The sequence below is a fragment of the Neopelma chrysocephalum genome, unplaced genomic scaffold, assembly GCF_003984885.1.
Source record: "Neopelma chrysocephalum unplaced genomic scaffold, ASM398488v2 Primary Assembly neopelma1_96671, whole genome shotgun sequence".
NCBI lineage: Eukaryota > Metazoa > Chordata > Aves > Passeriformes > Pipridae > Neopelma > Neopelma chrysocephalum.
This window is the reverse complement of record NW_020925316.1, coordinates 1,004,563-1,030,774: the sequence shown is the minus strand read 5'-3', so window position 1 is coordinate 1,030,774 and position 26,212 is coordinate 1,004,563. Positions and strand designations below refer to the sequence as shown.

Here is a 26,212-nt window from a genome sequence, read left to right as displayed (position 1 = left end):
ACAAAAAGACCAGGGATGACTATCAGCACAACCCCAGCTGTAAGGTGATTGAAGAATGGGCACTGCACCCTGGGCAAAGCTGACACCCTTTTCATCTTTGTAGATGCACGCAATGGAGATCTGCTTTAGTGCTGAGGATGACGTAGCCCCAAGCAATCCCTTGCACAGCTTCTGATAGCCAGTGAGACCACCGAGAGCTCACTCTTTCCCAGAAAGCCTTTAAGCTCAGCTACAGAGTGATGGTGTTGGAGGAAGGGGTGGTTGGCTGTTTAGAGGAAGGGTTGTTGGCAGACAACCGCTCTCAGGCCCTGTGCAACTGTTGGAGGACAGGCCAGACTGAATGGTACTACCCATGCTCTGCCGCTAAAATCACACATAACCATGCACTGGCAGAAAAGGCCTATCCCAGCAACACATCTCTGTGCCTTTGCTCTACTCTGGGCATTGGCACCTTGCTCAACTTCATTACAATGATTGTATTCACAGGGCTAGCAAGGAAGAGAGATCTTCATCCTACTTTTTAATACTCCCTTTTTATTTTCAATAACAATTCAAATATCACTCCACAAAATTTAGAACTTCAGTGAAAACCAAGCTCACAGTGAGAAATCACTGCAAGACCTCCAGAGAGTGCCAGAAAATGAGGAGTATTCTTTATGTGGTGACAGTGTTCCTCACATGTAACAGCTTGAATTTTCAGAAGGAAATAGCTATGTTCCCTAGAGAAGTTCAGAGGCTCGGGGTTGTGTGGTGTGGTGTTGGTTTTACACAGAAAAAATACATTTTGAGGGTAAAACAGCCTTGCAAAATGAACTGCAATTCATGAAGCATGAAATCTATACACAGTGAGTAATGTACAGATCAGTATTTTAGGAGAAAGCAGGATTATTGTGACAGACAAATCTTTCTGCAACTCTGACTAAAGGACAGGAACTCCACGTGGCTATTCTTAGTTCATTTGCAAATCACAACTGTACTTGAAACAAAAGATCATTAATTCACTGGACTTAAAACAATTCAGTATTTAAGGACTTGTAAGCCCTCTGAAAATTCTTTAATGAAAAGCCAACAAACAACACCAGACCTCTACTCATTGGATTTGAAGTCTACTGACAACATGTTTCCTTTTCTGGTTTACCCCTTTCCATGCTGTGCAGTGGTAATTATCCACAGATCTTTTCCAGAGGCCACTGTAAAACCACAGCACTGGAGCCAACTCAAACTGGCAATTCAGTCTCCTCAGAAAAGACTATCAAGCAACCAGAACCTGTCCCCTGCTTGTGCCAAGATGCATTATTTCCCCAGTGGCCACCTGACCTGTATTTCAGGACATGTTCACTTGGCAAGTACTGGTCAATCTACAACTTAAGTAAATGATCTCTTCTTGCTGACAAACAGAGCATCTAATCCTGGCACTGCAAAGACATTAAAGCTGTTTAAGATCCCTCTTCACAGATCAGTAATGAAACCTTAAAAGTAACCAAGTAGTCCTCCACAGTGATGAAAATGGATCACAGTCACTTTCAATACCTGTCTGTATCCCATAGTCACAGGTTCTTGTTCCAGCCTTTTCAAAACATCTAAGATATTTATTCTTGCTAATCTCTGTGTGCCTCCTTTGTTTGGCACCAATTTAACACAGTTTGGGCCATCATATTTATCTCACCTTCCAGGAGAGCCAGGGTGAACACTATGGCAAGGTCAACTCTAAGCTTGGACACCAATGACCAAATTTCTCAAGGAAATTAATGACCTCTCCATATCACCTGTACTGAGATCTGCTGGGATAAATAAGTGTTTTTAATATTTTAGCTCCTCTGTGTTAGCCACAAGGAAGTGAAAGGGAGAGTATTCCACAAGCAGAACTATAACACAAGCAATGTATACATTAAGTTTTATTTTTCCTTTCCATAATCTCAGAATAACTGAGATGTCTACATTGTCTGATAAAAGTTTTGTTGCCTTAAAATCGGGAGCAGAAAAAACTGCAGGCTAATTCAGTAGATAAGATAGAGAACAGCTCTTTAATGAAGGCCTTCTGGCACAAGGGGTACAGAAAAGGCACACCCTGTGTCCAGTGGTTCTATAATTTTATGGTATTATCCATCCAATCCCAGAACTATCCACCCCCCAGATCCTCCCCAAATCTGCCTCCCAGCATGCCTCTCCAGAATTGAGTCCAGGGTCACAAGACCCGTTTCTTCCTCATCTTCTTCATGGCACGTACTCTTTTTGGAGCTTCTCGAAGGTTCCAGGCTTGAGAGTTGCTTTGGCTATGATCATATCTAGTTGTTCAGACCTGGGGTGCAAATGTTCTTAAGCATAACAGGTGTTTACTACAGTGCTACCTTGAAAGGAGCCTAAACAAGCCTAAAGAATTTAGAAAATTCAATATGAAATGGGGGAATAGAGTTTAGTAAGTGTTAACTACTACTCTAAAGTGTGAGAGACTATACAATTATACTAAAAATCTATATTTACTACATAGCTACTTCTAAAATCTACAAAAAGCTAAAAATCCTAAAAATCCTCAGGCATCAGTCCCCCCTTTACCAGGGGTGGGCTGGTCAAAAAAAAAAACACCAGCTAGAGAAGAAGCTGGGAATCCCCAAGTATTGTTAGCTTAGCTTGTTCTCCACTTCTTGATATTGGTTAAGAAATCCCTCTTGTCAAGTTCTGGGACAAATCAATGGGTAAACATTAAATATGCCATCAGCTAGCAAAGCTTTGGAAATTGTATGAGCAGGCTTGTAGTAAGGAAAAACAAAGTTTCAAGGTACTATTAAATTTGATACAGTTCTGGTGTTCAGCAATTTTAAGGCTCTTTTTTTTGTGTAGTTTTGGGAAGTATCTTTCAAGTTCTTTATAAATTGGCATATTCTTACACTTATTAGTCCAATTATTAACAGAAGTTACCATTACCAAACATCCAGCAGAAAGACTGAAACATACTAATCATATGTTTTGACAGGTGAGTCAAAAGCATTTAGCAGAATCACATTCTCCTACACCAGTCTCCCAGGAATATCTGACCTTCAGACTTTTACAACAGCTTTTCCAAGATTTTCTCCCTTTAACATTCCAATGAAAGCCATTGGCATGTTCTCAAATCCTTCAGTGACTTGTTCATGGTACTTCACTTTTCCCTGTCAAAAGTAAGAAAGGAAATTGCTGAGTTTTCATCCACCAGAATTGAATGAATTGCAACAAAATTTTCTCCAGCATGTATGTTTCGTCTAAAACAAGCAAGCTGGCATGCACCAGGCTAACTCTGCAAAACTAGGCAGGCTGCTGTGAGGATCTGCTTTTGTTGTGAAACCTTCTGCTTGGAGTTATACAGGGAGCAAAAGTCACTGCCAGACATACCAGAATAGATTTAGTGCTACTTGGTCCCCTAATAATTGATAGGTAGGGGATCATTTCCCCAAAGCCAGGCCTGTCTCTACCCATACAGAAATATGGAATTGCAAATCCAAGTGATCAAAAGCTGATCCATCCCAAATCCTCATGTTTGTAAAAGCTAGAGCCTCTTAGCCTTTAGTGTTCACACTTACAAACTTCTCACAACCATGAACCAACTTAGTAACTAACTTAGCCTTTATTTACAAAAGTAAAACATAAGAAATTCCATATTAAGTCCCTTTAAAGTCCAGCTCCCAATTCCATAAAAACATTAATTCTTGCCAGTAATTTCAGCACAACACTACAATGGAAATCCTTTCTCATACTACAAATGACCAAATGAGAAATAGAGGAATTACCTTAACTATGAAAACCTTCATTACCAGATAACTGTTCTGAATTACTCTGGAAGCATCCTTTTTCAAAGCCTACAGGTATTCTGGAATATATCTAATTCCACAAGCTAATACTGCTGGTCTTAACAAAGCAGAAGGGATCAGGCATGTTTAGTATGGTTTGAGCGTTCCCAAAAGGCTCAAAGATCGTGTCAGGGAAAAGAAAAGTACCATGCTGGGACCTCACCCAAATAGCTATGACAAGAGACCCCTTGCAAAGAGGGAAGCTATGGTGTGAGTACACCTTACAGAAAACTACCCCTTCCTTCCTTACCTCCACAACCCACTTTAGCAGTGCCTTCACACCTTCCTCCCGGCGGTTCTTCCAGCGGCTCACAATAAACCCTTCCATTTGAAGCTCTTTGAAGATCATTGGAACCTGCAGGTAAGGCCCTGCAAGAGAAAGGAACCAGAAAGCCACCTGCAATATCAGTTTCATTTAAAATAAATCCCAAGCATAAAGTGGGCTTTTAGCAGTAAACACCACTGAATGACTTTGTTTCAGCCAGAAGGAACAAATATTTTTTTCTCCAAACAGAATTTCCAGGACAAAAGACCAAGGATTCATGGATAGACAGCCAAACAAGGAAACACAGGCCTGATCTGTAAAGCTGTGGGACTAAACACTAACATTTCTGAAAACAGCTTCATTCAGAAGTAAACTAGCCTCAGCTTCACCTGAGGGACTTCAGCTAAATTTCAAAAAACTGTTTTGATAGCTTATTTGATAGCCTGTCAGGCTGTCATCCTCTTTCTAACTCTCAAAATTTAAGTTATTAACTCTAAAACACAGTTCCCTCAATGACAAAAATGTGTGATAGTGTCCTCACTCTCAAAAGCCTGTTTCATTTTTTTGAAGTCGTCTGAGAGTCCAAAGCCAGTCTGCTGTCAAAGAGAATTCAGACCTCCCATTTCTTCTGGAAGCCAAATTTGAAAAACCTAAATGTTATTGGAAGTGAATATTCATCTCAGCCACATTTCTGAGCAGTTTCATTAGTAGCTGAAACCTTAGGGGAAAAAAAAAAAGAAACCCTAAGACGCATCATCTGAAAACCTGAGGGAAATATATTATCTCATCTAAAATTGTGTACTACTGTGTAAATGACATCATACACCACACCACCCTTCTACTGATCTATATTTGCTTAGAGGCCTGTGGAGTCCTGTTTAAAGTAGTTTAGTCACTCCATTTCTAATTAGCTGATGTTTTCCATCTAATGTGAGTGTGCACAAAGGAGGATGAGTGCACGTACACACGAGGAGTGTGGTCATGCTCCCACTGCCCCAGAGCACTGGTTAGTTACCTGAATGTACACACTTATGTAAATGGCACAGGGAAACAAATAATAAAATCTCAAAAGACTTCTATTATGTCTCTCTGCCATCACCAAACAGGAAATCATTTTAGACACAATAAAGCAGGCCCACACCTTTCTGAGGCACGGAGTCATTGTACAGAGAGATGGCTCCGCAGACTGCTATTCTTCCATATTTCTTCATCTGGTTGATAGCAATACTGGCAAATTCTCCGCCCACCTGCAAAAACAAGAGCATGTGCAGCTTTAGAGACAATCCAGTGTTTAGTATTGATTACCAGAATCTGCCAACCTTGCATCATTGCACCAAGGGATTCAATCAGGGAGTGGAGAGGTGAGTTGCACTACTCCAAAGATTTAGTGGTTGCAGAAACCCTTACACTTAGACAACACTATAATGACTCAATCTCACTCTTCTAAAAATTAGTTATGAACATAGGAAATCAGTTTTAATTCCAAATCTGCTTCACAGATCTTGGTTTGGAAGTGTTGGGCAGGATTTGCACATAGATCCCTCCTCCTAAGGGCAGGTCTAAGGGCACTAAGAAGCACCAGCTTTTCCCACACACCAGTCTGCACTGTTACATCTTCACATTGTGGTGATGTCAAGCTTTTACTTAATGATTCTCGTCTCAAAAACAGGGATGTGTTTTGAACAGAAACTTTTAATGGTGAGAAGCTGTGAGAAAATTTACTGCTGGGGGGAACTCTACACAGAAGTTGGAAGTGAGAGGGAAGGGAATGGATGTGACCATAAAACATATTTCAGACATCGGCAGCACTGGACATGAAATTCAGAAGGCTAAGGCAAAGTAGCTAGGAGTTCCTGAAACTCTGCTCCTTGAACTTTGCATTCCTGTCAATTGCCAGGGCAAGGCAGGTATGTTGCAATCCACACAGAAACAGACTGCTGAGAGAAAGACATGCTAAAGAGGTGATGATGGGTTTTCTTAAACCAGGTAGCTAGCCAGGGAGTTTTAGGCCGCTATACCCTTGTGTCCAGGTATTATATTATCAGGTATAATTCATATGTTAGCTGTAGTAGGAAATTAAAAGAGCCAGGGCTGGTTGTCTGGCTTGAAGGTGAACTGACATGGTTTAACTGCATCCATACTGTTAAATTCTGTTCAAAACAAGATGGTCACATTTAAAAAGCCTATCAAGAGCAGTACACAGTCCCTGTTAATTCTAGCTATACTTAGGAGAGGTCAGAAACCCTCTATGGGCCACTCCAGTAGTTTTACAAGTGGGTTTTGCCATTCTCTACAGGCACCAGTGCAGCCCCCGTGACCACATAATGTGGAGCAATCTACACTCACTCCCCTTCTGCAATAGCAGAGAACTGGCTGTGGTCCAGGGTGGGCCAGGAATGGACTGGAGTTGTCTCTGTTCAGCATCAGTTAAATGTTATTGTGACCCTTACCTCCCCAAAATTGGCCAAACTTTTCAGAGAGTGAAGTAAAACTTCTTTCTCTCCATTCACAAACACTGCCAACAACCCAGCTTTGCTTTTCAATCTTTTCCTTTCTGTTGCTGCCCAACTCAGCTGCAGAAATATGTGTGGAAAGGGAACAGGAAAGCAGATAGTTCTTTTTCTCGATTAAGCAGATCTTAGTATTGAGTTCCTGGTATAGTCTGCAATTAGATGCATACAATATTGAGATCCTGCTATAATTTAAGGAAAATGAGAACTGCTCAGGGCAAGGCCTTCTCTCTGAACTCACATTATCAAAGAAACAGTCGTAGCCATCAGGAGAGGCTTTACGCAGTGCTTCATCCAAAGATTTAACAGTCTTGTAATTAAAAGCTTCATCAAAGCCAATTTTTTTCAGATAGGCAACCTTGTCATCTGAGCCAGCACAGCCAACCACTTTGCAACCCTGCAAGGAAAGGAAAAGAACATTTCTAAATATCCCCTGACAACACAGGCTGACACTCAAAGAGTGCTGGGTGCAGAGCTCACCCTTACAGTGCAGCCGTTGTCACCACCTAGAGTTTCTGAGCTCTAGGAAACATTGAACTAGCTTTGCTATGTCTTCAGGAGCTTGTTCCATCACAAGACCCCAGTGCAGGCATGCCTTCAGGGATGCTTCCCCTACTGATCATTCATAGCCTTGTTGCCCTGTCTCCCAGCTGAGGCTTCTGAGGAGCAAGTATGAGCGGTTCAAGCCACTCACCCCAATTTTAGCAAGCTGCCCCACCACAGAGCCCACAGCACCGGCTGCAGCATTAACCAGCACCGTCTCTCCTGGCTTCATCTTGCAGACCTCCAGCAGACCAAAATACGCAGTGAGGCTGTGAAAAAGAGGGAAGAATGTCTCAGTGAGGAGTAAAAGATGACAGACTCAGAGATAGGACTTGACCACATTGAACCACAATATCATCACAACCAGAACAAGATTTAGTTTTCCTCATTCTCCATGAAATATAAAAATTAACCCAACCTCCTTACTTTGGTGGCTTTTTCACAGCCATCCCAGAAAAAAACCACAGATAAGTTGCTGGGTTAACAGAATGTTGCAGCAGAAATCTTTGTGATCATTAGCCAGATCATTAGCTTTCTTTGTGATCAGTAGCCATAAGGAGAAACACAGATAACTCTGTAAGATGACAATTCAGTTATACACTGGAAGAGACAGAGAAAGGTCAGTAGCCAGCTGGTATCTACCAGATTGAGGCAAAGATTAAATGATACTCATCACAAATCAAAGCTGGTAGAAAAAAAGGGTGGCAAAAACTTGCTGAACTGATGGGCTCCCTGCTCCTGAGGACTACTGTGCATAGCTATGGCTATTGGGTGAAAAATGGAATCATTAAGGTTGGGAAAGACCTCCAAGATCATCGAGTCCAACTTTTGACTAATTAGTCAATTAACCTTAGCACTAAGCGACATGTCCAGTTTTTTCTTGAGCACTTCCAGGGATGGTGACTCCACCACTCCCCTGGGCAGCCTGTTCCAATGCTTGACAACCCCCTCCACAAAGAAATTCTTCCTCAGGTCCGGGCAGAACCTCCCCTGGCACAGCTTGAGGCTATGTCCTCTTGTCCCGTCACTAGATACCTGCCCCCCATCTTGCTACACTGTTCTTTTGGGACTTGTGGAGAGCAATGAGGTCTCCCCTGAGCCTCCTTTTCTCCGGGCTAAACAACCCCACCTCCCACAGCTCCTTCTCATATGAATTACTCTCTAGACCCTTCACCAGCTTCATTGCCCTTCTCTGGACAGGCTCTAGCACTTCAATGTCTTTCTTGGAGTGAGAGGCTCAACTGGGCACAGTACTTGAGATGCAGCCTAATCAGTGCCATAGTAATCTGTAGGAAACACTTACATTTAGCCCATCAACTGGGCCAGAATCTCAGAAAACTCTTCTGCTAATTTCTAAATTCAAGCTGAGAGCTTCACACTTGGTCTGGACTGAAAGTGGGAACTGAAGCAACTAGAAACCGTCAGGAAAAATGTCTTGACTGATGTTAAAATGAAATCTGAGAAGTTCTCCATCACACAGTTTTACAATCCTTTTGAAAGCCTTCCATGTGAATAGGACTGACCAAGTCCTGATCTCCCATAAAAACTACAGAGAATGAGTCAAGAAATGCAAGAGGATGACTGAGACTGCAGTAGCGAATATAGATTCCAAGGCACAGCATTTTTCTGCTCCAGTGCAAGTTAAAGGACCTCTATTTTGCTGTATGATGACAGCGATCTTTTGCAATTTTGGGGGTAGTTCTGGAAATATGGTGATGGTGGAAGAGCCCATTCAGGAAAAGCAGACTAGTCCAGGTGCCAGTGAAGTCTGAGACTTTCCACTAAGGTTAACACAGACTGAAATGGATTCTTTACAGCCCTTCTTGGATCCTCTTTCTTCTTTATTATAGCTCCTCAGAGGCACCATAATCTCTAAGGCAAATCTCCTCTAATCTAGAGGATGGGACAAACTTCAGGTCCTCTACAGGGTAAGGGCATCCAGAAGCACGTTTCTTACCAGAGTGAACAGGCAACATGCTTGTAGAACAAGACAAGGGTCATACAGATAGGCAGAAACATCCTGCACAGTAAAATCCAGATGATAGTTGCTTTTTCATCTCAAAACTCACCCTGGCATGCCAACTGTTCCAAGGGCTAGAGATCTAGGGAGTGATTCTGGCCAACTGGAAGGAAGGAGATGTAGGTCTTTCCCATCAGAGATGAAATGAGTTCTCCAGCCACTGTCAGCCACAACGAAGGCCCCCACTGTGAAAGCAGGATTCTTGCTTTCTACAATCCTTTTTAAAAGAGAGAGGAAAAAAAAAAAGAATACCCTGTCAGAGACAAATCAATACAGGACATTTAGCCCATACCTGCTGATCCTGTAGCTGTCAAGCACCTTTCCTGAAATGTCTGCAATCTCTTATTACCAGGGAGATACTGGCCAAGATGATTCTAGACTCAGCTCTGCCCACAACAATTCCAATTTTCCCACAAGTGCCAACTCTTTTTTTGACTATCACCTGGTATGAGTTCAGACTAGGCTTCTGTGAGTTAGAATGCAGGAAGGAGGATGCCGGCATTAAAGCACAGAAAAGCAAGGAGCTGCAGATAGGCTGTAACAAGCAGTTTCCTTCTCAGACAACCTGCAACCTATCTAAAAGTTGAAGATCCTAAAGACGGAACCTCTTGGAGTAATGAAACCAGATAGAAAGTAGTATCTAAAAGCAGGGAGAAGTTCATATTAGCAGTGTCTCTATACCAAAAGAAACTTCAGTTTCCTTATCTCAACAGGAAAATTATGTTGGAAAAGGGTAGGTAAGCAGCTTTGAATTATTAGAAACAGTTGGCCTTCTGTTCAGCAGACTTAGTTGTTAATTTACCCCAGACCTCTGTGTTCCTGCAGAAAAACACAAGAGTCAAAGGCCACAGATGTTCCTAAGCAGCAACTGATAGGCAGCACAGTAGGAACTAGCTGACAAAGGGAAACATCTGTGTAACTATATTACCACAAGCTTGGGAAAAGGATGAACTTACGGTTATACAGCCCTTTGTCTGGAGCTGCATATTCAGTGACTATGAGATATTTTCAGCTGGAGTAGATAGCAGGCATGGTTGTGGGCATGCAATTACTAGTACAGAAGGTTTTAAAATGTGAAGTTGACACTTATGGCAAATACAATAGTTGATCCTTCATACCTGTAAAATTTGCCTTTGAGAACATTATTGCCAGAAAAAATGTATAGGTTTTATCAGAGGACTAAATGCTCTCCAAAAAGGCAAAAGTGGTTCTTAGGGGAAAAACACATTCCAACCAATTACATATAAGAATACAGTTGCAGAAGTATGCAGATTCAAGTCTAGAATAGGTAACACAGACTGCAGATGTCTCGAACGTCAGCACATTCCTGTTGAGATCTGCCATGTGAATGGATAACAAGAACTGAAGATCTTACCTGGCAACCTGTGTTCCTATCATTATGTCCCCTTCCTTCATGTCCCTTCGACTGTAAGCTCTGTAACAGAGGCAGACATGGCTTACTGTGAGCAAATGTAATAATGTTCCAGATACGCTATGACAGTAGTAGCTACTGTCTGACCCAAAAAGAGAATACCAGCAGTGCTGTTGAACAGATCACAAAGAGCTTGTTGCTGTAGTGGTATAACTGGATGTTTTCCAGGGCCAGCTACTTGAGCATCCCCAGCACAAGAGTGTTGGGGGACATCATATCATTAATCTTCCCAGCATGGTCCACCACCACAAGAAGCCCAAGACTCAGAGAACTGACACCTGCATCCACCAGCATCCTCTTTAAACTACCTAGTTTCCCTGAGCTTTAACTGCCTCCTATTAACATCAGTCTATCAGCAATGTCCAACTTAGAATATGTACTCTTAAGTAAAAGGTTGCTAAGATAAATGATAAAATGCTACAGGGCTGCAGTCTCATTTGAGCCTGTTGCATTCCAGTGGAACACACAACAAGGAAAAACGGCAGATTGAGAGAAAAATTATGCCAGTGTCCAGCTAACTTTGGCACAGCTCCATATTTTGAGTCTTGTAATTTACACACTTTTTACAAAAAGCAGAAAAAGGCATTGGGACTCTGACAACAAGGGGTGCTCTCAGCACGTGTTCTTTTGAGGTGGATGGCAGATGGAATTAGGCATCCTAGCCAGAAAGTCATAAAGAAGAAAAATATATACCTCATGTAAGGATCAACACTGAGAAACACTGATTCAAGCAGCAACTCTGCAATGAAAGACAAAACAAATTCCTGGACATTAGCAGTGCAGTAAAGCATAGTTTCCATAAGTCAGTCTTTCAGCTAAATTGATAGGAATTCTTGATGCTCAAAACCCCCACCCTTTAGGGAAAATCTACCAGAAATGACTACTACATTCATTAGTTTTGATAATGGATGTGCTGTTACAAAAAACATTTTCTGTAGTGTATCTAAGAGACCGTCTTATTTTCATGCTTTTTTGCATCTGCCTCCTCTCTCTATAGAAGGGTCAAGTGGCCAGAACTCTAATTTATTTTTGACCCATATGTAAAAGGGCATCTCACGATTCAGCCACCGGAGGGTGGTTAGAAATCCTGGCACAGGTCAAATACAAACACTACTTGGCTGTCTTAAAGAGAAAGCATTAGTTTATCTTTTTTAAGTAGCTTAATCCACCTTACTGTCTCTAATGGCACTAGCTCCTGGAAAGTATATACCATTAAATATATTTTAATTTAAATTCTCATTCACACAGCAGTTCTAGCTGTTCATCTCCACCTACTAATACTTTTCATTGCCTGTGTTGCAGTGGTCTTTCTAGTACAAGCCAGAAATATATTCAGATAGAAATATCTTCCCATTACTCAAGAGAGAGCAGGAAGGCCATGTAACGTAAGAGGGAAGGCCACCTTCTTTAAAAGTGTTGCTGCAGTATGAAGTTACGCCTCTTTTTGCTGTAGGAATTAAACTGGGAAGAAAAAAATTACTCCAGGTTCTTAAATACTCACAGACGTGAAATTTTTAAGTGTGTCTGTGTATGTAAGAAGAAATAGGTTTTCAAACATTTAAGTTGCAAACATAACTGGTACTTTAATGCAATTTCTTTCGCGAACCTTCGAAAGTGGAGTAAATTTTGTAAAGGAGGAGTGGTGGGATGAGGCTCAAAACAGCATGGTTGATGCAGATGTCCATGTGAAATGACAAATCAAAGCTCATTGTTTTATCAACAGCTCTTGTATATAATAAGTTAATATATTCCTTACCCTTTTCAAAACAGACAACCACAGGAATAAAAACTGTCCATTTTTTACTGTTTATATTCACCCTTTCTTGTTTTACAACAGATAAAATCTAACAGGACTAAGGACTGGCAAAAAAAATCTAAGGACTGGCAAAAAAAAAAATGTTGAATGGAGGCAGAAGTCTCACAGCGTTCCTTCTTAAAATAAAAAACTAATTGTTACCCACTCCAGCCTTGAGGTCTCCCTGCTGCAGGCTCATTGCCAGTGCACAGTCTCTCTGCTCTCCCCCAGCACTATTATCAGTGTTTTCCCTATCAGCATGAAAAACTCCACTGAACACATATTCCTAGATGTCTTCTGCACCTTTTTCCAAAATATTTTGCAAAATAATGTAGATAAAAGCCTTTCACTAGTAAAGCATGTTTGGATTTTATAACAGTTATCCTCTGTGTCACAATCATCTTCTCTATTTCTAAATTAAGCAAATTCTGTTTTCCTTGTGGCTGTGGGTTTCAAGGCTGTATCACTTCGGCAATTTTCTCCATTAAGCTTTATTTGCAAACGCTGCAAATGCGTTGGAGTGCCTTTGTCATCAGGCACCAAGTGGAATTAGGCAGCTTAAAACTGTGAAAGGCATGGCCCAGCTGCTGAGTCCTGGAGTTAGAAGTGCTCAGCCACTGTTTCTAAGGGTATTATCAGAAGGCAACATGACTTAAAAACCACTAAACCCATCAGCATACTTGTTCTCAGCAATTGTCCTTCTCTCTTAAGGTGCATGGCTTGCCCAAGCCATGTCACAGCATTTTTCAAAATACCAGCCAGAGAAACATGCAAACAGTTCTAAGATGCACATTCATACATCAGCAATCAGATACCTCCAGAAAAATTAATAACAGGTAGCACTCCACTCACCTCCATCCTTCAGATTTGGCAGCTTTATCTCTTTCAGGTCAAAGTCGCTGGTTTTGGGGAAACCTTCAAAATGCTTCTTCAGAACCCATGCCTTGGCAGTCACCATCCTGCACAACAAACAACACAAAGAGGACCTCTCAAAGGGATGCCCAACAGTACTGGGCTGCTCATGGGGGCTGGTTTATACTTCATGAGGCAGAACAGTTATCTCGATAATGTGCCAAAACACAAGAAAGCCTTTGCTTGCTCTTGTGGCAATATCACCAGATCAAGAAAACATCTGAAAAGGCCCACATTGCCTTAGCAACTCAGAGCTTCCTGTGACTTGTTGGACCTTCCTGCCTGCTGACAGCAAGCCCTGGAGTGGGAAGGCAGCCCTGGCATGTTGTATGATTCCCACCTTAAAGACATTGAAGGGAGACAATCTACTAGTTTAACAAGAAAAAAAATACCGTAAGGAAAAATCCCTGATTATTTGGGATGAGTAATGAACCTAAACTTTTACAAGCTTGAACCAAAGTACAATTGAGAAAAACAAAGGTAAGCACGACTTCTTTCTGTGACACTCATTATATTGAAAGAAAATACTTCTCCGGTTGCCAAGCTCAGGGCTTGGAACTGGGAGCACATTGTCACCAGTGTTTTCCACACAAGACGGAAACAAAAAAACAACCTGCATTAATTCTAACCTCACAGCCCCTTTGCCCTTCTTATATACAAGTGCACCAACAAGAAAGAGAAGTTATACTTAGAGCAGGCAGGTGGAAAACTGTCTTCTGCTGTCACAATAACCTTCTGCACCCGACTCAGCCAAGGGCTGGACTCCGTCAGTCACACACACTTTCAAAGGTGAAAATGCAGGCTTTTATAGACAGGGCTGGTACCGCCCTCAATACACTTCCCCAGGATGAAGTGAAAAACCTCAGTAAACATAGCATAGCACACACCCATTGTGAGTCACCTTTCTCCTATTAAGATTTGATATCATTCCTCCAAAACCCCCAATTCAGTGCCCAGCCAGTTGCACAGGCACAGGCACGTTATGCAACACGCGAAGCTAAATGCACAAACCCCATGGTTCTAGAAGCCACAAAAACCTGCAGTCTGGAGACCTATCCCACAGCACAGGAATTTCTTCAAATCACTTTTTACCAGTCCAGCACTAGAACTTGCAAGAGTTCTCCCTCTGGGGAAAAATATCTAATTAAAAAATGTCAAATTCCTTGTTCACTTCATTATTTAGCATAGCAAATGATCCATACATTTGTCACTCGTGGCGTGTGCTCTGACATCCTCATGTTCCCGGTGTACGCCCCGAAGGATCAGAGCATTTGTGGCTAAGCCTCACCGTTGCAGAGCCATCTTAAGAAACGCTAGCAAGCTTTGTCATTTTGCCTCAACCATGTTGCAATGAGGCATGTAGCATGGGAGAAAACTTTGAACAGTGCTTAGCTGTAACAAAAGATATCGTGACACTGTAGCAAGAACAAAGCAAAGTCAGCAAACGGGCTTACAGGAGCGAAAGGTGAGTTCAGAGTAACAAAACTGATCCCCCTCACTCGTTTACACCCACAGGCACCGAGAGAGGTTTGTCCCAGCAGTGTGCTCCATCCAGGAATGACCAGGGACAAAGGGATGCTGGTTAGGCTGGCAATTATTTGCTGATGTGCCATTTGTACCCCCGGGGAGTGTCTCCCACCGTGTCCCACATTTGTGAGTCATCAATATTGACTCCCTGCTCTTTGTCTCTTTTGTCTGTGTGCCTCAAGGCTGCAGCCCTGGTCTTTACGTTCCCACCAGCACCTCTTAATAGCTCGAGTCTTCGTGTCTAAGTACAGGAACCTGATACCTGTTTGAGGCTGTCCCTTGTTTTCCCTATGTGGCCCCCTCCAACACTAATCATGTAATTATGATGATCTGCAATCCTAGGTGCCATCAGTACAGGCCATTTCTGTCTTCCTTCAACTGTTTCTTTTGGTGCCTCCACTCTCAGACCTCCCTTTCACACCAATCTTCACATTCCTATCAAAAATTTCTAGTTTTTCAGCAGAGCAATGATCCTGCCTACAAACAATACTGAAAGATTAATTTCACAGAACCATTTTTATTACATTTAGGCCTAATTTTGGAAACAGGAGAAATTTTCTGCTGCCCACTTCTCTCTTCCAACTGAAATCACATCATTATAGCCACTTCAAGACTAGGAGTGTTTTCTGTAGGTTGTAAAACAAAAAGCCAAAACAAAACCAAAAAAACAGAAAACAGAACACAGATACATGCTTAATGAATGAATTCACAAACCAATTTCCAAGTTAACAAACCAAGGTTATTTTGTATGTTTAGATATAAAATAATAAGAAGTGGTAAGGACTACTTTTCTTAAGCATACCAAAGGATGCTTAAGCATACTCCAAAGGATAAATAGCAGTGATGCAACATTTTTGGGGTTCTATTTTAAGTTTTACTGAACTAAGTATGTGATAGCCACCATTTCAGCTCCTAAAGCAGTAACCTGCCCTTGTAAACCATAAAACTACTTTGTTTTCAGTGTTAGTGGGTTTGGATAATACATTTCTTTTGTGTGTTTTCTGTATAAACTGTTTCACAGACCATTATTACAGCAAAGAGGCTGCTAGGATAAAAACTTCAGAAAGAACAGCCCATGACAGTGATAAAAAGACTATTTAAAAACAAGGTGATGCATTTCTGCTTGATTTTCTTACAAAAGAACCACTAAAGGTTTTACTGAAATTGAAGTCCAAGATAGCATTTATTCTAATGTCCTTCAAACCCTCCTTGTCCCCTCATCTAGACCATCAAGTTATAAAATAATAAAGAACACCTAGAAAAGAAGTAATGGAATGGGAAATCTTGTCTCTTTGCACTAATCAAATACATAAGAAAGCAAAGATCCTATCTGTGTTCAGACACAGTTTGCAGTTGCTGCAAACTGTAGCTGAGCTGAAAGCAAAGCACTTCATGCAGGTTGTCACAGCTCAGCATGAGTAAGAAAGTTCACAGTTCAGGGGAAAAGGGGAGAGAAGAAGGAAGAGGTGAAAACTGGAATCCCATATTACATACTAGCAACTGGAAAAGAAGATCAGGAATAAAATAGACAGGCAAGTCTGAAAAAATCGAGATAGTTTGACTGGAGGCTGAGGAGCTGGTGGTGATACCTGAAATCTGGGAATATTCACATTCAAGTGGAAAAGCAGTAAAGCTCTCGAGGCAGCATGAGTCAAACCAGAAAATCTTACCTTTTTGAGGTAATCCCAGCTATTATTCCTAGCCTGGACTTGCCCAGATCTAACCTTGAGAACAAAATCGTTTTAGCAGCCTGTCAGTTACAAATAAGTTCAATTCAAATCTGGGGTTAGCTTAACAGTTCATTTTCCTGGCAGTCACAATTTGCAGACATGACTGTAGTACTTTTCCCTTTATCTCTATTCTAAAGCAGGAACACCTATGCTCACATCTACATTGGAAGTAAAGGGTATGATTAAAAGCTGAGTAAAGTGTATCCCTCAGACACAGTTGGTTTGTAGATCATTGCTGGGGAAAAACCCACCATCACTATGACAGCAGTTTTTCAGGTAATCATCATCTCATCTAGTCTCTTCCCCAGATTCAATTTATGTTTTCTGCAGCATTTCAAAGCAATCTGCCAGGCACCAGCACAAAGGACTTGCCAAATACGTCAGAAAACAAACAACCACCTTCCCTCCCACCCCAACCAACCAAATATAAAAGGACTTCTTGGTAGTAGAGACTGCCAAGGGAATAATAATACAGAGGCTACCTCAGGATCCCATGCACATACAGGATTACCAATTACCTGGGAGTGATCATGGCTTCAAATCATATGTACCTACAAGTTTTAGCAAAAATTACCTGTTCCTCTCCTCTGGCTTAGCTATTACAATGCTTTCTCAAAAATTTTTTTCCTGTTGTAAAAACGAAGTAAACCACTCCTGTGTTACTTTTGGCAGAGACTGTACTTCTAAGCAAGCATGACACTATATTATGAAACGATAAAGCTGCAACTTCACTTCCTTATGCAATACTATTAAGTCCTGGAAGAAGGTCAAAGATTGTAGGTGAGTAGTCATTGCTCTGCTACAAGACTTTTCCACCCTGCACTTTGTTACAAGGCTGTAATTCCAACAGGGGTTCAAAAGAGCAAGTTCATATGGGGCGGTGAAAAGGGAAGCAATACCTTCACTGAAACAGGTCTGCTGCCCTTCAGCTCTCAGAAATTGCACATATAGTAAGACTCTTTAGAACTATAAGAAAAAAGAAGCAAGAAGTCCACAGATAGGATAGGATTGAGTGCACTACCAGCAAGTTCGCAGATGATACCAAGCTGGATGGGAGTTGATTTGCTGGAGAGCAGAAAAGCTCTGCAGAGAGGTCTCGACAGGCTGGATCGATGGGCCCAGCTAATTGTATGAGGTTCAACAAGGCCAAGTGTTGGGTACTGCCAGGGGGGTCACAACAACCCCAGGCAGCACTACAGGCTGGGTGGGGAAAGAGTGTCTGGAAAGCTGCCCAGCAGAAAAGGACCTGGGAGTGCTGGTCGACAGCAGTTGAACATGAGCCAGCAGTGTGCCCAGGTGGCCAAGAAGGCCAATGGCATCCTGGCCTGGATCAGAAATACAAGCAATACAGTATGGCCAGCAGGACTTTGGGAAATGATCATTCACCTGCACTGGTGAGGCTGCACCTCAAATCCTGTGTCCAGTTCTGGGCCCCTCACAGCAAGAAAGACACTGAGGTGCTGGAGCAAGTCCAGGGAAGGACAATGGAGCTGGTGAAGAGTCTGGAGAGTAAGTCACATGAGAAGCAGCTGAGGGAGCTGGGGTTGTTCAGCGTGAAGAAAAGGAGGCTCAAGGGAGACGTTATTGCTCTCTACAACTACCTGAAAGGAGACTGTAGCCAGGTGGGGGTTGGTCTCTTCTCCCAGGTAAAAAGTGACAGGACAGGACTAGAGGAAATGGCCTCAAGCTGTGGCAGGGGAGGTTTAGATCAGATACTATGAAAGTTTTTTTCACAGAAAGGGTTGTAAAGCATTGAAATAGGCTGCTCAGGGAAGTGGTGGAATCACCACCCCTGAAAGTGTTCAAAAAACATGTGGATATGGCAGTTGAGGACATGGTTTACTTGTGAACATAGTGGTTGTGCTGGGTTGATAATTAGACTCGATCCTAAAGCTCTTTTTCAATTTTAGCAATTCTGTGATTCTGTGGGACACTTCAGGTGATGTGGGCTGACAAATCAAGCTGAAGCTTCTTGAAGGGCCAGCTGTGCTTCCCTGGTCACTGCACAGCACTCATAAGATTCTTTCAAGCACTCTTCTTACTTCTCCCTTGCTTAAATGTTGATACAGGCCAAACACATGTTGCAACATCAGTAAATGTAAAATTTCATCAAAGCAGTAGAGACATACTGCAGCACAGTTTCGCTTCTGGATTTGCAGCAACACCCCTTTGCAGCATAAGCATCTCTAGCAGTGTAGTGTAATAAGTGCAGTCAGAAGGGAAATGACAAACATGCTTTCAAGCATCAGCGATCCTCTGAGAGTCCCTCCTGAATTTCTGTAATATTGCAAGGGCAGATTGATCCTTGAACAAGTTTCTGCTTGTAACATGCACAACCAACTTCTCCCTCAAGAGAGAAACTTGCTGCTCCAGCCCACTTAGCATACACAAGACATACTTGTTATCTGTTACCACTCCAAGAAATCTGCAATATTAAGGGGACTAAGATTGATAAACGAAAAATTAAAAGGACATGAAGAAAAAAAAAGGAGGGATGTCAAGGAGAGTCAAAGGAGCTGGGGTGGAAAAGTGCAAGCACAGAGAAGTGATCAGCACAGCATGTGGAAAATGGGGCCTGAGGACCTCCCTGCTGCTGCAGCACACATAAGCGGAGCATGATACTTTCCTCTTGTATTCCACCCTGACCATGGCAGGAGGGTTGGAACTAGATAATCTTTCAGGTCCCTTCCAACCCAAATAATTTTATGATTCTCTGATAATGTGCATTGTACCAAGGGTACAGCAGATACTTCCTAGCTCTGAAGTCACAAGTAGGTATTCTACAAAGGTAAAAATATAATATAGCTTCACCAGTTTGTGATATGAGTATTTTAAGAATTGGGAAAGTGTTTTATTTTTGTAAGTACATGATACAGTGTAGTCCAAGCAGCCACCTCTAACAGAAAAGAACCAGGACCTCTCCTTCAGGTAAGAAACATGCAAACACATTTGCCACAGACAGCAGATTTTTTGTCAATTAAAAATGATTCAAAAATCATTTGGGATCATTTTCAACCCGCCAAATAAAATGTGACATTTGATGCAGCTGTATAGTTACACAGCATCAATCTGATTCATCTCCATACTTCACAATAATTTTTCTCAGTATGGTGTTCAGATGTTAGCAAAGTAAGAGCTGATAAGAGATCATCAAGTTCTTCTGGCTGCAGTACCTCCAGCAGCAGTGCTGTCTCAGTAATGCCTTAACAGCAGCATCCAAGGTAATTCCTGAAGTGAGCAAATACACAAATTTCTCTGTAATGCAGCCCTTCAGCCTGAATTATTTAAAATTATTAAAATAGCATCAAACTCGGTAGTTCAGGACAGTAAGTTTTACAGCAGATCTCAGTGGTCAATGGTCACTATCCAGCTGATAGTGCAACACCGGAGCTCTCCTGCAAAATCCTGGTCTATTTATACAGCACAGCTACAGGAAGCTCAGGAAAGAGCAAATGTATCCAGCCGACTTTGCTTTCCCGCTGTGATCAATGCGGCAATAAATAGTTAGACAACTCCTGTTCTTCCAGTGACACACACTCACAAATTTTGAACAAGTTCTCCTTCCTCTGTTTGAATGGAAGCGCCTGTTTATATCACAGCAGTAGAGTTAAACAGGCATAGATGGCTTTTTCTTTTTTTGGTGGGAAGGGGGAGAATGGGGTGGGGAAGCGGTGTAGTAGGAACGTATGTAATAAGTATAGAACCGCACTTCCTTATTTTAATATGATGTCAGGGCGGTACAAAGACACTTCCCGCCGCAGCCTGGAGCTGCAGCACTCCAGCCCCTCAGCCCCGCCACAGAACCCCACACGAACGCCCAAGTGCCCTCTCGCCTTGCCCCGTCACCCGCGGGGCCCGCAGGGGCGCACCGCCCTCCCTCACCGACCACAGCCGCCATTTCCCAGCTCCCGTCCCCGCGAGAGCCCGAGGGCCCCCTTCTCGGCCGTGCCCGCCTGCGCTTGGGGTGCGCGCCCGCCCCTCAGGCCACAGTAAAGGAACGCTCGCCCCTCACCCAGCAGGAGCCGAGGTCACACCCAGTGCCTGCCGCCGGAAGGCGGGGCGCGGCAGGCCGTGAGGAGGCGGCCGCCATCAGCACCGCCTCTAACGGCCCGGGCGTTCGGCGCCAAAATTTGACCGTGCTGTGGGGCGGGATCGGCTGCGGCGGGTGGTGAGCGAGGCACCGGGATCGGTGAGCGGCCCCGGGATCGCGGAGCGGCCCCAGCGGTGGGCGAGTGAGGCACTGGGATCGGGGAGGGGAGCGGAGCTGCCCGCGGCACGGAGGGCTCGCTGGATCGGGGTCCCGGGTAGGCTGCGGGGCAGCGCGATGCCGGCAGCAGGGACCGGGATGGGGCTGTGGTGGGTCCGTGCTCTCGGTGCCTCAGAGCCGGGGCTGCCGCTTCCCTGGGATTCATCCCTCGGGGGCCGTGGGGCTAAGCAGGTATAGCAGTCCTGCAGGCGGGAAATGGGGGCTCCGCTTCTACTGTGTTCTGAAACACTCGGGCCTTTTTTTCCCCTTCTCTGGCTGGCGGCCAGCTTGGTGAAAACCCGGGGTTTTGCCACCAGTCTTCATACAAGTGTCGTGGTGAGCTTTGTGTGAAGTCACGTCTCTTAGAAATGCTTAAGTACAGCTTATTATTGGGATGCTGCCTGGATCTGGGATCCACTTTTCATTTCTCATCTTATAAATTCATGGTATTTTCGTTGTGAAAGTCATGTGTTCTTACCTTTTTCTCACACGTGTAACTGTTTGTTTGGCATGCATTATGATTAATTTGCTTATTCTTTTTTCTTTTATTCTTTGAAATATATAAGATCATAATCCAGATACCTTTCTTTGTGCTACTCGGAGGAATACTTTACCTGGTCCCTTAGGACCATAAAGAAGATGTACATCAAGTCAATTGTTCTGGAAGGATTTAAATCCTATGCTCAAAGGACGGAAGTTCGTGACTTTGACCCATTATTCAATGCCATTACTGGCTTCAATGGTAGTGGCAAGTCCAATATCTTGGACTCTATCTGTTTCGTGTTGGGAATCAACAATCTGTCACAGGTAAAGGGATGGGGCATTTAAGAAATGTCTTTCTTCTGTTAGCAACGTTTTGTATTACTATAACGAGTAATCTCCAATGGAAAACCTGAAGTGGTGCTTCTTGAAAAAATACTTTTATTTACTTGGATTTTTCATTACATAAAATTGGGTGTCTGACATTCTTTCTCATTCTTACTCTAAGGTAAGAATTTCATCAGTATACTACAGTCGTGAACAGTATGTGGCTTAGAACAATAGACTAAAAATAACCATTTAAAAGGTAGCAATCTCAAGCCGAAGGTCTCTTGCAGCTAAAGGCACTGACTTGTTTATTTATAAGTGCATTTGTAACTGAAAAATACATTTTTTCAGTTCTGGATTGGGTCTCAACATTTGGCCATCTGGTTCATAAGAAAAAATTTAAAAGCTGGTTTTCATGCAATGCCTGCTATTTAAGAGACATATATCTGCTTTATTCTCATTAAAAAATTGACATTTCTGACATCAATTTGAATCTGTCTTAGGATGATTTTTTGATTTCCCTTCTTTTCCACCCTCTGCCTCCCCCCAGATGTAGACAAATCCAGATGTTGACACATCCAGAACACTTTCTGAAGCATTTCCCTGTGAACTGCATTATGAATAATGAGTGCTGGTTAAATAAATGTACTGGTGACTGGCTTTTTTTTAATACCTGTTCAGTGTTTGTCAGGAACCTCATGCAGAAACAACTAGCTAACTAAAACTAGACTCCCACACTCTGCTTGTGGTTTTAGAATAATAGCACCTTGCAGCTCCCATGTATCAGTTCACATGAACTCTTAAAATATGCAGCTAGATCTTCATTTTTTCATTCATTTCTCCAAAACCTACAGTAGTACACGGAAGCTGTGAAATTAATTCTTTCAAAAAAGTGTTTATTTGTTCCATGGATTTAGGTGCGAGCTTCCAACTTGCAAGATCTAGTTTATAAAAGTGGGCAAGCTGGAATTACAAAGGCAGTTGTGTCTATTAGCTTTGATAATTCGGACAAGAGTCAGAGTCCACTGGGATTTGAAGGTAATGATGAGATCGTCGTGACTAGGCAGGTGAGTCTTTAATATCTGTATTGTTTAGTAACCTAAATACATTTTTGCCATGCTCAACAGAGTGACTGGTCAAGGAAAAAAAAGGGTATTTTTTAAAGTCCTTGAATTTCTGCAATTACACTGTGTCCTTAGCACAAACTGCAGGAGTAGATCCAGTGTACTTGATAAAAATGTTCATAACGCAAGTTCTAATTTTGTATTTAGTATTTTGTTTTTGCTTCTGCTTTCGTATCTTCCTCTTAATATCTGAACTGTGTGTTAAATTTGGTCTCCAAGAACAAAGGAACCTTTATTTTTCTGATGAAGATGTTGGAGTTTTTGGTTTGGGGTTTTTTTTTGTTTTGTTGGTTTTTTAAAGTAGTGTTTTTGGAAATTTTCTTGTAGTATTGTCCTCAATGACTAATCTTTCTTCTGTTTTAGTTAAATATTTTACATGTCTCTTCAGTCAAACAAGATCTATTTTGATGTTCCATGTAGTGCACACATACATGTGTACACAAAGATGTAATACGGATGATTTGCTCAGATTTTTTTTTATTCTTTGTTACAGTTTATATCCTCACAATATCAAGTAATTTTTAAACCACTGAAAGTTTCTTCGATTTCTTTTCTTTCTCCAGGTTGTCATTGGAGGTAGAAGTAAGTACCTTATCAATGGTACGAATACTACCAGCAATCGTGTGCAGGATCTCTTCTGTTCCGTTGGACTCAATGTCAATAATCCTCACTTCCTCATTATGCAGGTATTGTGTGCATCTTTATAAAATCCAGAAAGAATAGAACTTGTACTACATTTGAAGCAGGATAGATAGTGGGAGAACAGTTGATTTCCTAATTGAAGCAACATCTTATTGAGTAAAAATGAAGTGTCTGTTAAGATTTCCAGTACAGTAGTTTGACCCTAAAACACACTGGTAGCACACTGGTAGCAAGGTTTTCTAAAATATGTTCCAATTTTATTTTCTTTTTTTTTCTCCTTAACAGACATGTATTGCTTTTATTATTATGCTGAAATTACATAGATTTTATTTCCTATTATATGTGTTTCATGTTAGACAATATTTTGAGTGAAATTGATATATGTGCCTTCTTAAGTAACAATTAATGAAAGAATGCTGGCTAATTGAAAAGTCTCTTATAAACATCAACATAGGGACTAGGCAAATCCCTGAAATATTTGCAAGGAATAATAAAACAGATCAGGATTTACTCAGTCAAATGTAACTGTCCCAAATTGAGTTGGGGGGGTGGGATATGGCGACAGTTGTGTACATATTCTGCTTCTCCCCAGTTATATATGAGCTACATCTCCAAAAGAACTGGTTTATGATTAGGAACTTATTCAACATCAGCAACTCAGTAAGACTCTAGAACGAACTATGCTTTACTCCTTTAAGTTGTAATCAGGAATGTGGAGGACGAGCCTAAAATACTTGTGAGGACCATTTCAAGCTTGCTAACTGAAAGTGTGACTTATCTGAACTTTGAATAACAAAACTAATTCAGTAAACTAGATTATTGTTATAGTAAAAAATAAAAAAGTGTTTGAACTTAAAATACAACAGTTTTGGGGTTTGGAGTTTTGGTTTTTCTTGTTACTACTGCATGGTACACAAACACTGTTCTTGTTTTATCTTTCTCTCACCAGGGACAAATTACCAAAGTTCTAAATATGAAGCCGCCAGAGGTAGGAAAGCTGTGGGAGTTTTTTTGTCTGAAGCTTTACTGAATTGTTTTGAATTACAAGAATCCATATTTTGGGAGGGGGACAACAAAAATAAAGGTGTTGGAAGGAGATGGGATATTTCTTATGGTAGATTTGTTCAACTCAGTTGGACATCTCATTTTTGTTGCATTGCTTTATTTTAGATTTTAGCTATGATTGAGGAAGCAGCTGGTACTAGGCTGTATGAAAGCAAGAGAAATGCTGTCCAGAAAACCATAGAGAAGAAGGAAGCCAAACTGAAAAGCATTGAAACGGTACTACATTTTAGAAAGTATACTTTCTTTCATATTTTTTAAAGATAACTGAATAATTAGTTTAGTGTGGGTTTTTTAAGTTGTTGAATATTTCATTTCTGCACCTGGAACTAGATAGTCATGCTTACCCATGTTTAGAGTTTAAAAAACCCAGAATACAAATGTTCTGTTTTATGTTTCAGGTCCTGAATGAGGAGATCAATCCAAATTTAGAGAAACTGAGAGAGGTATGGAAAAATTAAAAGCGAGGTAGAGTAGGTCTTTCAAGTACTGAAAAAATGCTTTCAGCTGCCCTGAACCAGTATGTGTTGGCTAAAACAATAGTATGTTTTCAAGCTTTGTAGAATCTTTTGATTGAGAAATGTTACCGTCTTTTCAAATACAGAGAATGTGATATTCAGGACTTCCAAGAAGTCCTAGAGAGAAATGTAAGGAGAAGGAAGAAAACAAAAGAACTAGATAAAATTAGAAGATAAAAACATGTCTTAGTTCTTAAAAAAACTGGGTCAAGTGATATTTCTGCTGTGCAGTCAATTATATTAACATGGAAAATCCTTTTTCTTACCTACAAATACTAATGTTTAGAAGTGCTTAGAAGATTTCTATAACAGTCATATGTATCATTATTTTCCTTCAAATTTTAGAGTGTTTTGTTTTGATTTTTTTTTGTCTTTTCAGGGACGAGCAGCCTATCTAGAACACCAGAAATTAGTACGAGAAGCAGAACATTTAAACCGCTATTGTGTAGCTTATCAGTTTCTTCAGGCTGAAGAAACAAAGGAATCCTCCAATGCTCTCTTAAAGGAAATGCAGGCTAATGTAGAGAAGCTTCAGGAATCAAAGGCTGAAACTGAACAGAGGGTGAGAAAACTTAATGAAGACATAGTGGAGATGGAAAAGGAGAAGGATAAGGTAAGTGCAAACAGTCGTGCTCATCTGAATGCTTGAATACAAAGAATTTTATGACAGGGGAATAATATTTACAGATAATATACCCTTGAATTTTTATCTTCTGCTGGTGGGTTGCTTAGATTATGCACTATTCATTGTTGTTCTTGGCCATTGTCTAGAAGACATCGTTTTAAAGTTTTTTTTGGTCTGAAATGCTTTACTTCCAATTGCTGTAAATGAAAAATAACCAAAGCATAGAAACTTTGCCCTCACGTTTCGACCTGTGCATTCAACGGTAAGTTTTGCCAGACATTTTTTTCTCCCTTTTTTTTAATGTCTCAAAGAAAAAGAAAAGTAAGGAAGCTTTTGTTCAAAAAAAATCAGTATTGACTTCCATTTTGGAGGCAGTAAATTTGGTTAGATACAATGGCCCATAGGGTCTTTGGATGTCTAAATCCAACTTCTGTACAGGGACGGTGTCCCATCATATGGAGTGATGTGGGTCTTCAGTTGTAGCTTCAAGTTAGGTTGAATTTCATGGGCAAGAGATATTCTGACCTGTTTCTATTGAAGTCTGACTGTGCGCTTGGTCAGATTTCCTTCTACATAAAGCTGTGAACAGAAGACGAAATATTACAGGTACTATATCAGTCTCAGAGGCTAAAT

At 41.5% G+C, this 26,212-nt stretch overlaps 2 protein-coding genes across 6 annotated transcripts in view; one reads left to right on the top strand and one right to left on the bottom strand.

Annotated features, from left to right (window-relative positions):
* Positions 1-1,877: 1,877 nt before the first annotated feature.
* PTGR1 (prostaglandin reductase 1) lies at positions 1,878-20,670 on the bottom strand. 4 transcript variants are annotated; one of them, XM_027708993.1, is made up of 11 exons: positions 20,509-20,613; positions 13,239-13,345; positions 11,285-11,330; positions 10,535-10,594; positions 9,209-9,376; positions 7,291-7,408; positions 6,838-6,993; positions 5,228-5,333; positions 4,072-4,190; positions 3,034-3,146; positions 1,878-2,370 (listed from the first exon to the last, which is right to left on the bottom strand). In XM_027708993.1, the coding sequence occupies exons 2-10, from the start codon at positions 13,342-13,344 to the stop codon at positions 3,036-3,038; spliced, it is 990 nt and encodes a 329-aa protein (XP_027564794.1). In that variant the 5' UTR covers position 13,345; positions 20,509-20,613; the 3' UTR covers positions 1,878-2,370; positions 3,034-3,035. The 4 variants fall into 4 exon arrangements, with proteins under 4 accessions (XP_027564794.1, XP_027564793.1, XP_027564792.1 ...); XM_027708992.1 differs by having other exon boundaries at positions 1,878-3,146; positions 20,568-20,670; XM_027708991.1 differs by having other exon boundaries at positions 1,878-3,146; positions 20,509-20,618.
* Positions 20,659-26,212, top strand: part of SMC2 (structural maintenance of chromosomes 2) — a 20,465-nt gene continuing 14,911 nt past the window's right edge. Inside the window, exons 1-8 of one of the 2 annotated variants that reach the window (XM_027708988.1) lie at positions 20,659-20,787; positions 21,368-21,608; positions 22,526-22,675; positions 23,296-23,418; positions 24,324-24,362; positions 24,545-24,655; positions 24,838-24,882; positions 25,334-25,567. In XM_027708988.1, the coding sequence (XP_027564789.1) occupies positions 21,441-21,608; positions 22,526-22,675; positions 23,296-23,418; positions 24,324-24,362; positions 24,545-24,655; positions 24,838-24,882; positions 25,334-25,567 (870 nt within the window). In that variant the 5' untranslated portion in view covers positions 20,659-20,787; positions 21,368-21,440. Of the gene's footprint in view, positions 20,788-20,894; positions 20,916-21,367; positions 21,609-22,525; positions 22,676-23,295; positions 23,419-24,323; positions 24,363-24,544; positions 24,656-24,837; positions 24,883-25,333; positions 25,568-26,212 lie in introns of those variants that run through there. The other variant, XM_027708990.1, reaches the window with a different exon arrangement.

What these genes read in the sequence shown, in the direction of transcription:
- PTGR1 (XM_027708992.1), bottom strand. Translation starts at nt 13,344, where the DNA reads ATGGTGACTGCCAAGGCATGGGTTCTGAAGAAGCATTTTGAAGGTTTC. An exon ending in GGAACAGTTGGCATGCCAGG is followed by an intron (nt 7,409 to 9,208) that starts GTGAGTTTTGAG and finishes TCTTTTTCACAG; the next exon opens with CCTCACTGCGTATTTTGGTC. An exon ending in GGCAGCTTGCTAAAATTGGG is followed by an intron (nt 6,994 to 7,290) that starts GTGAGTGGCTTG and finishes CTTTCCTTGCAG; the next exon opens with GGTTGCAAAGTGGTTGGCTG.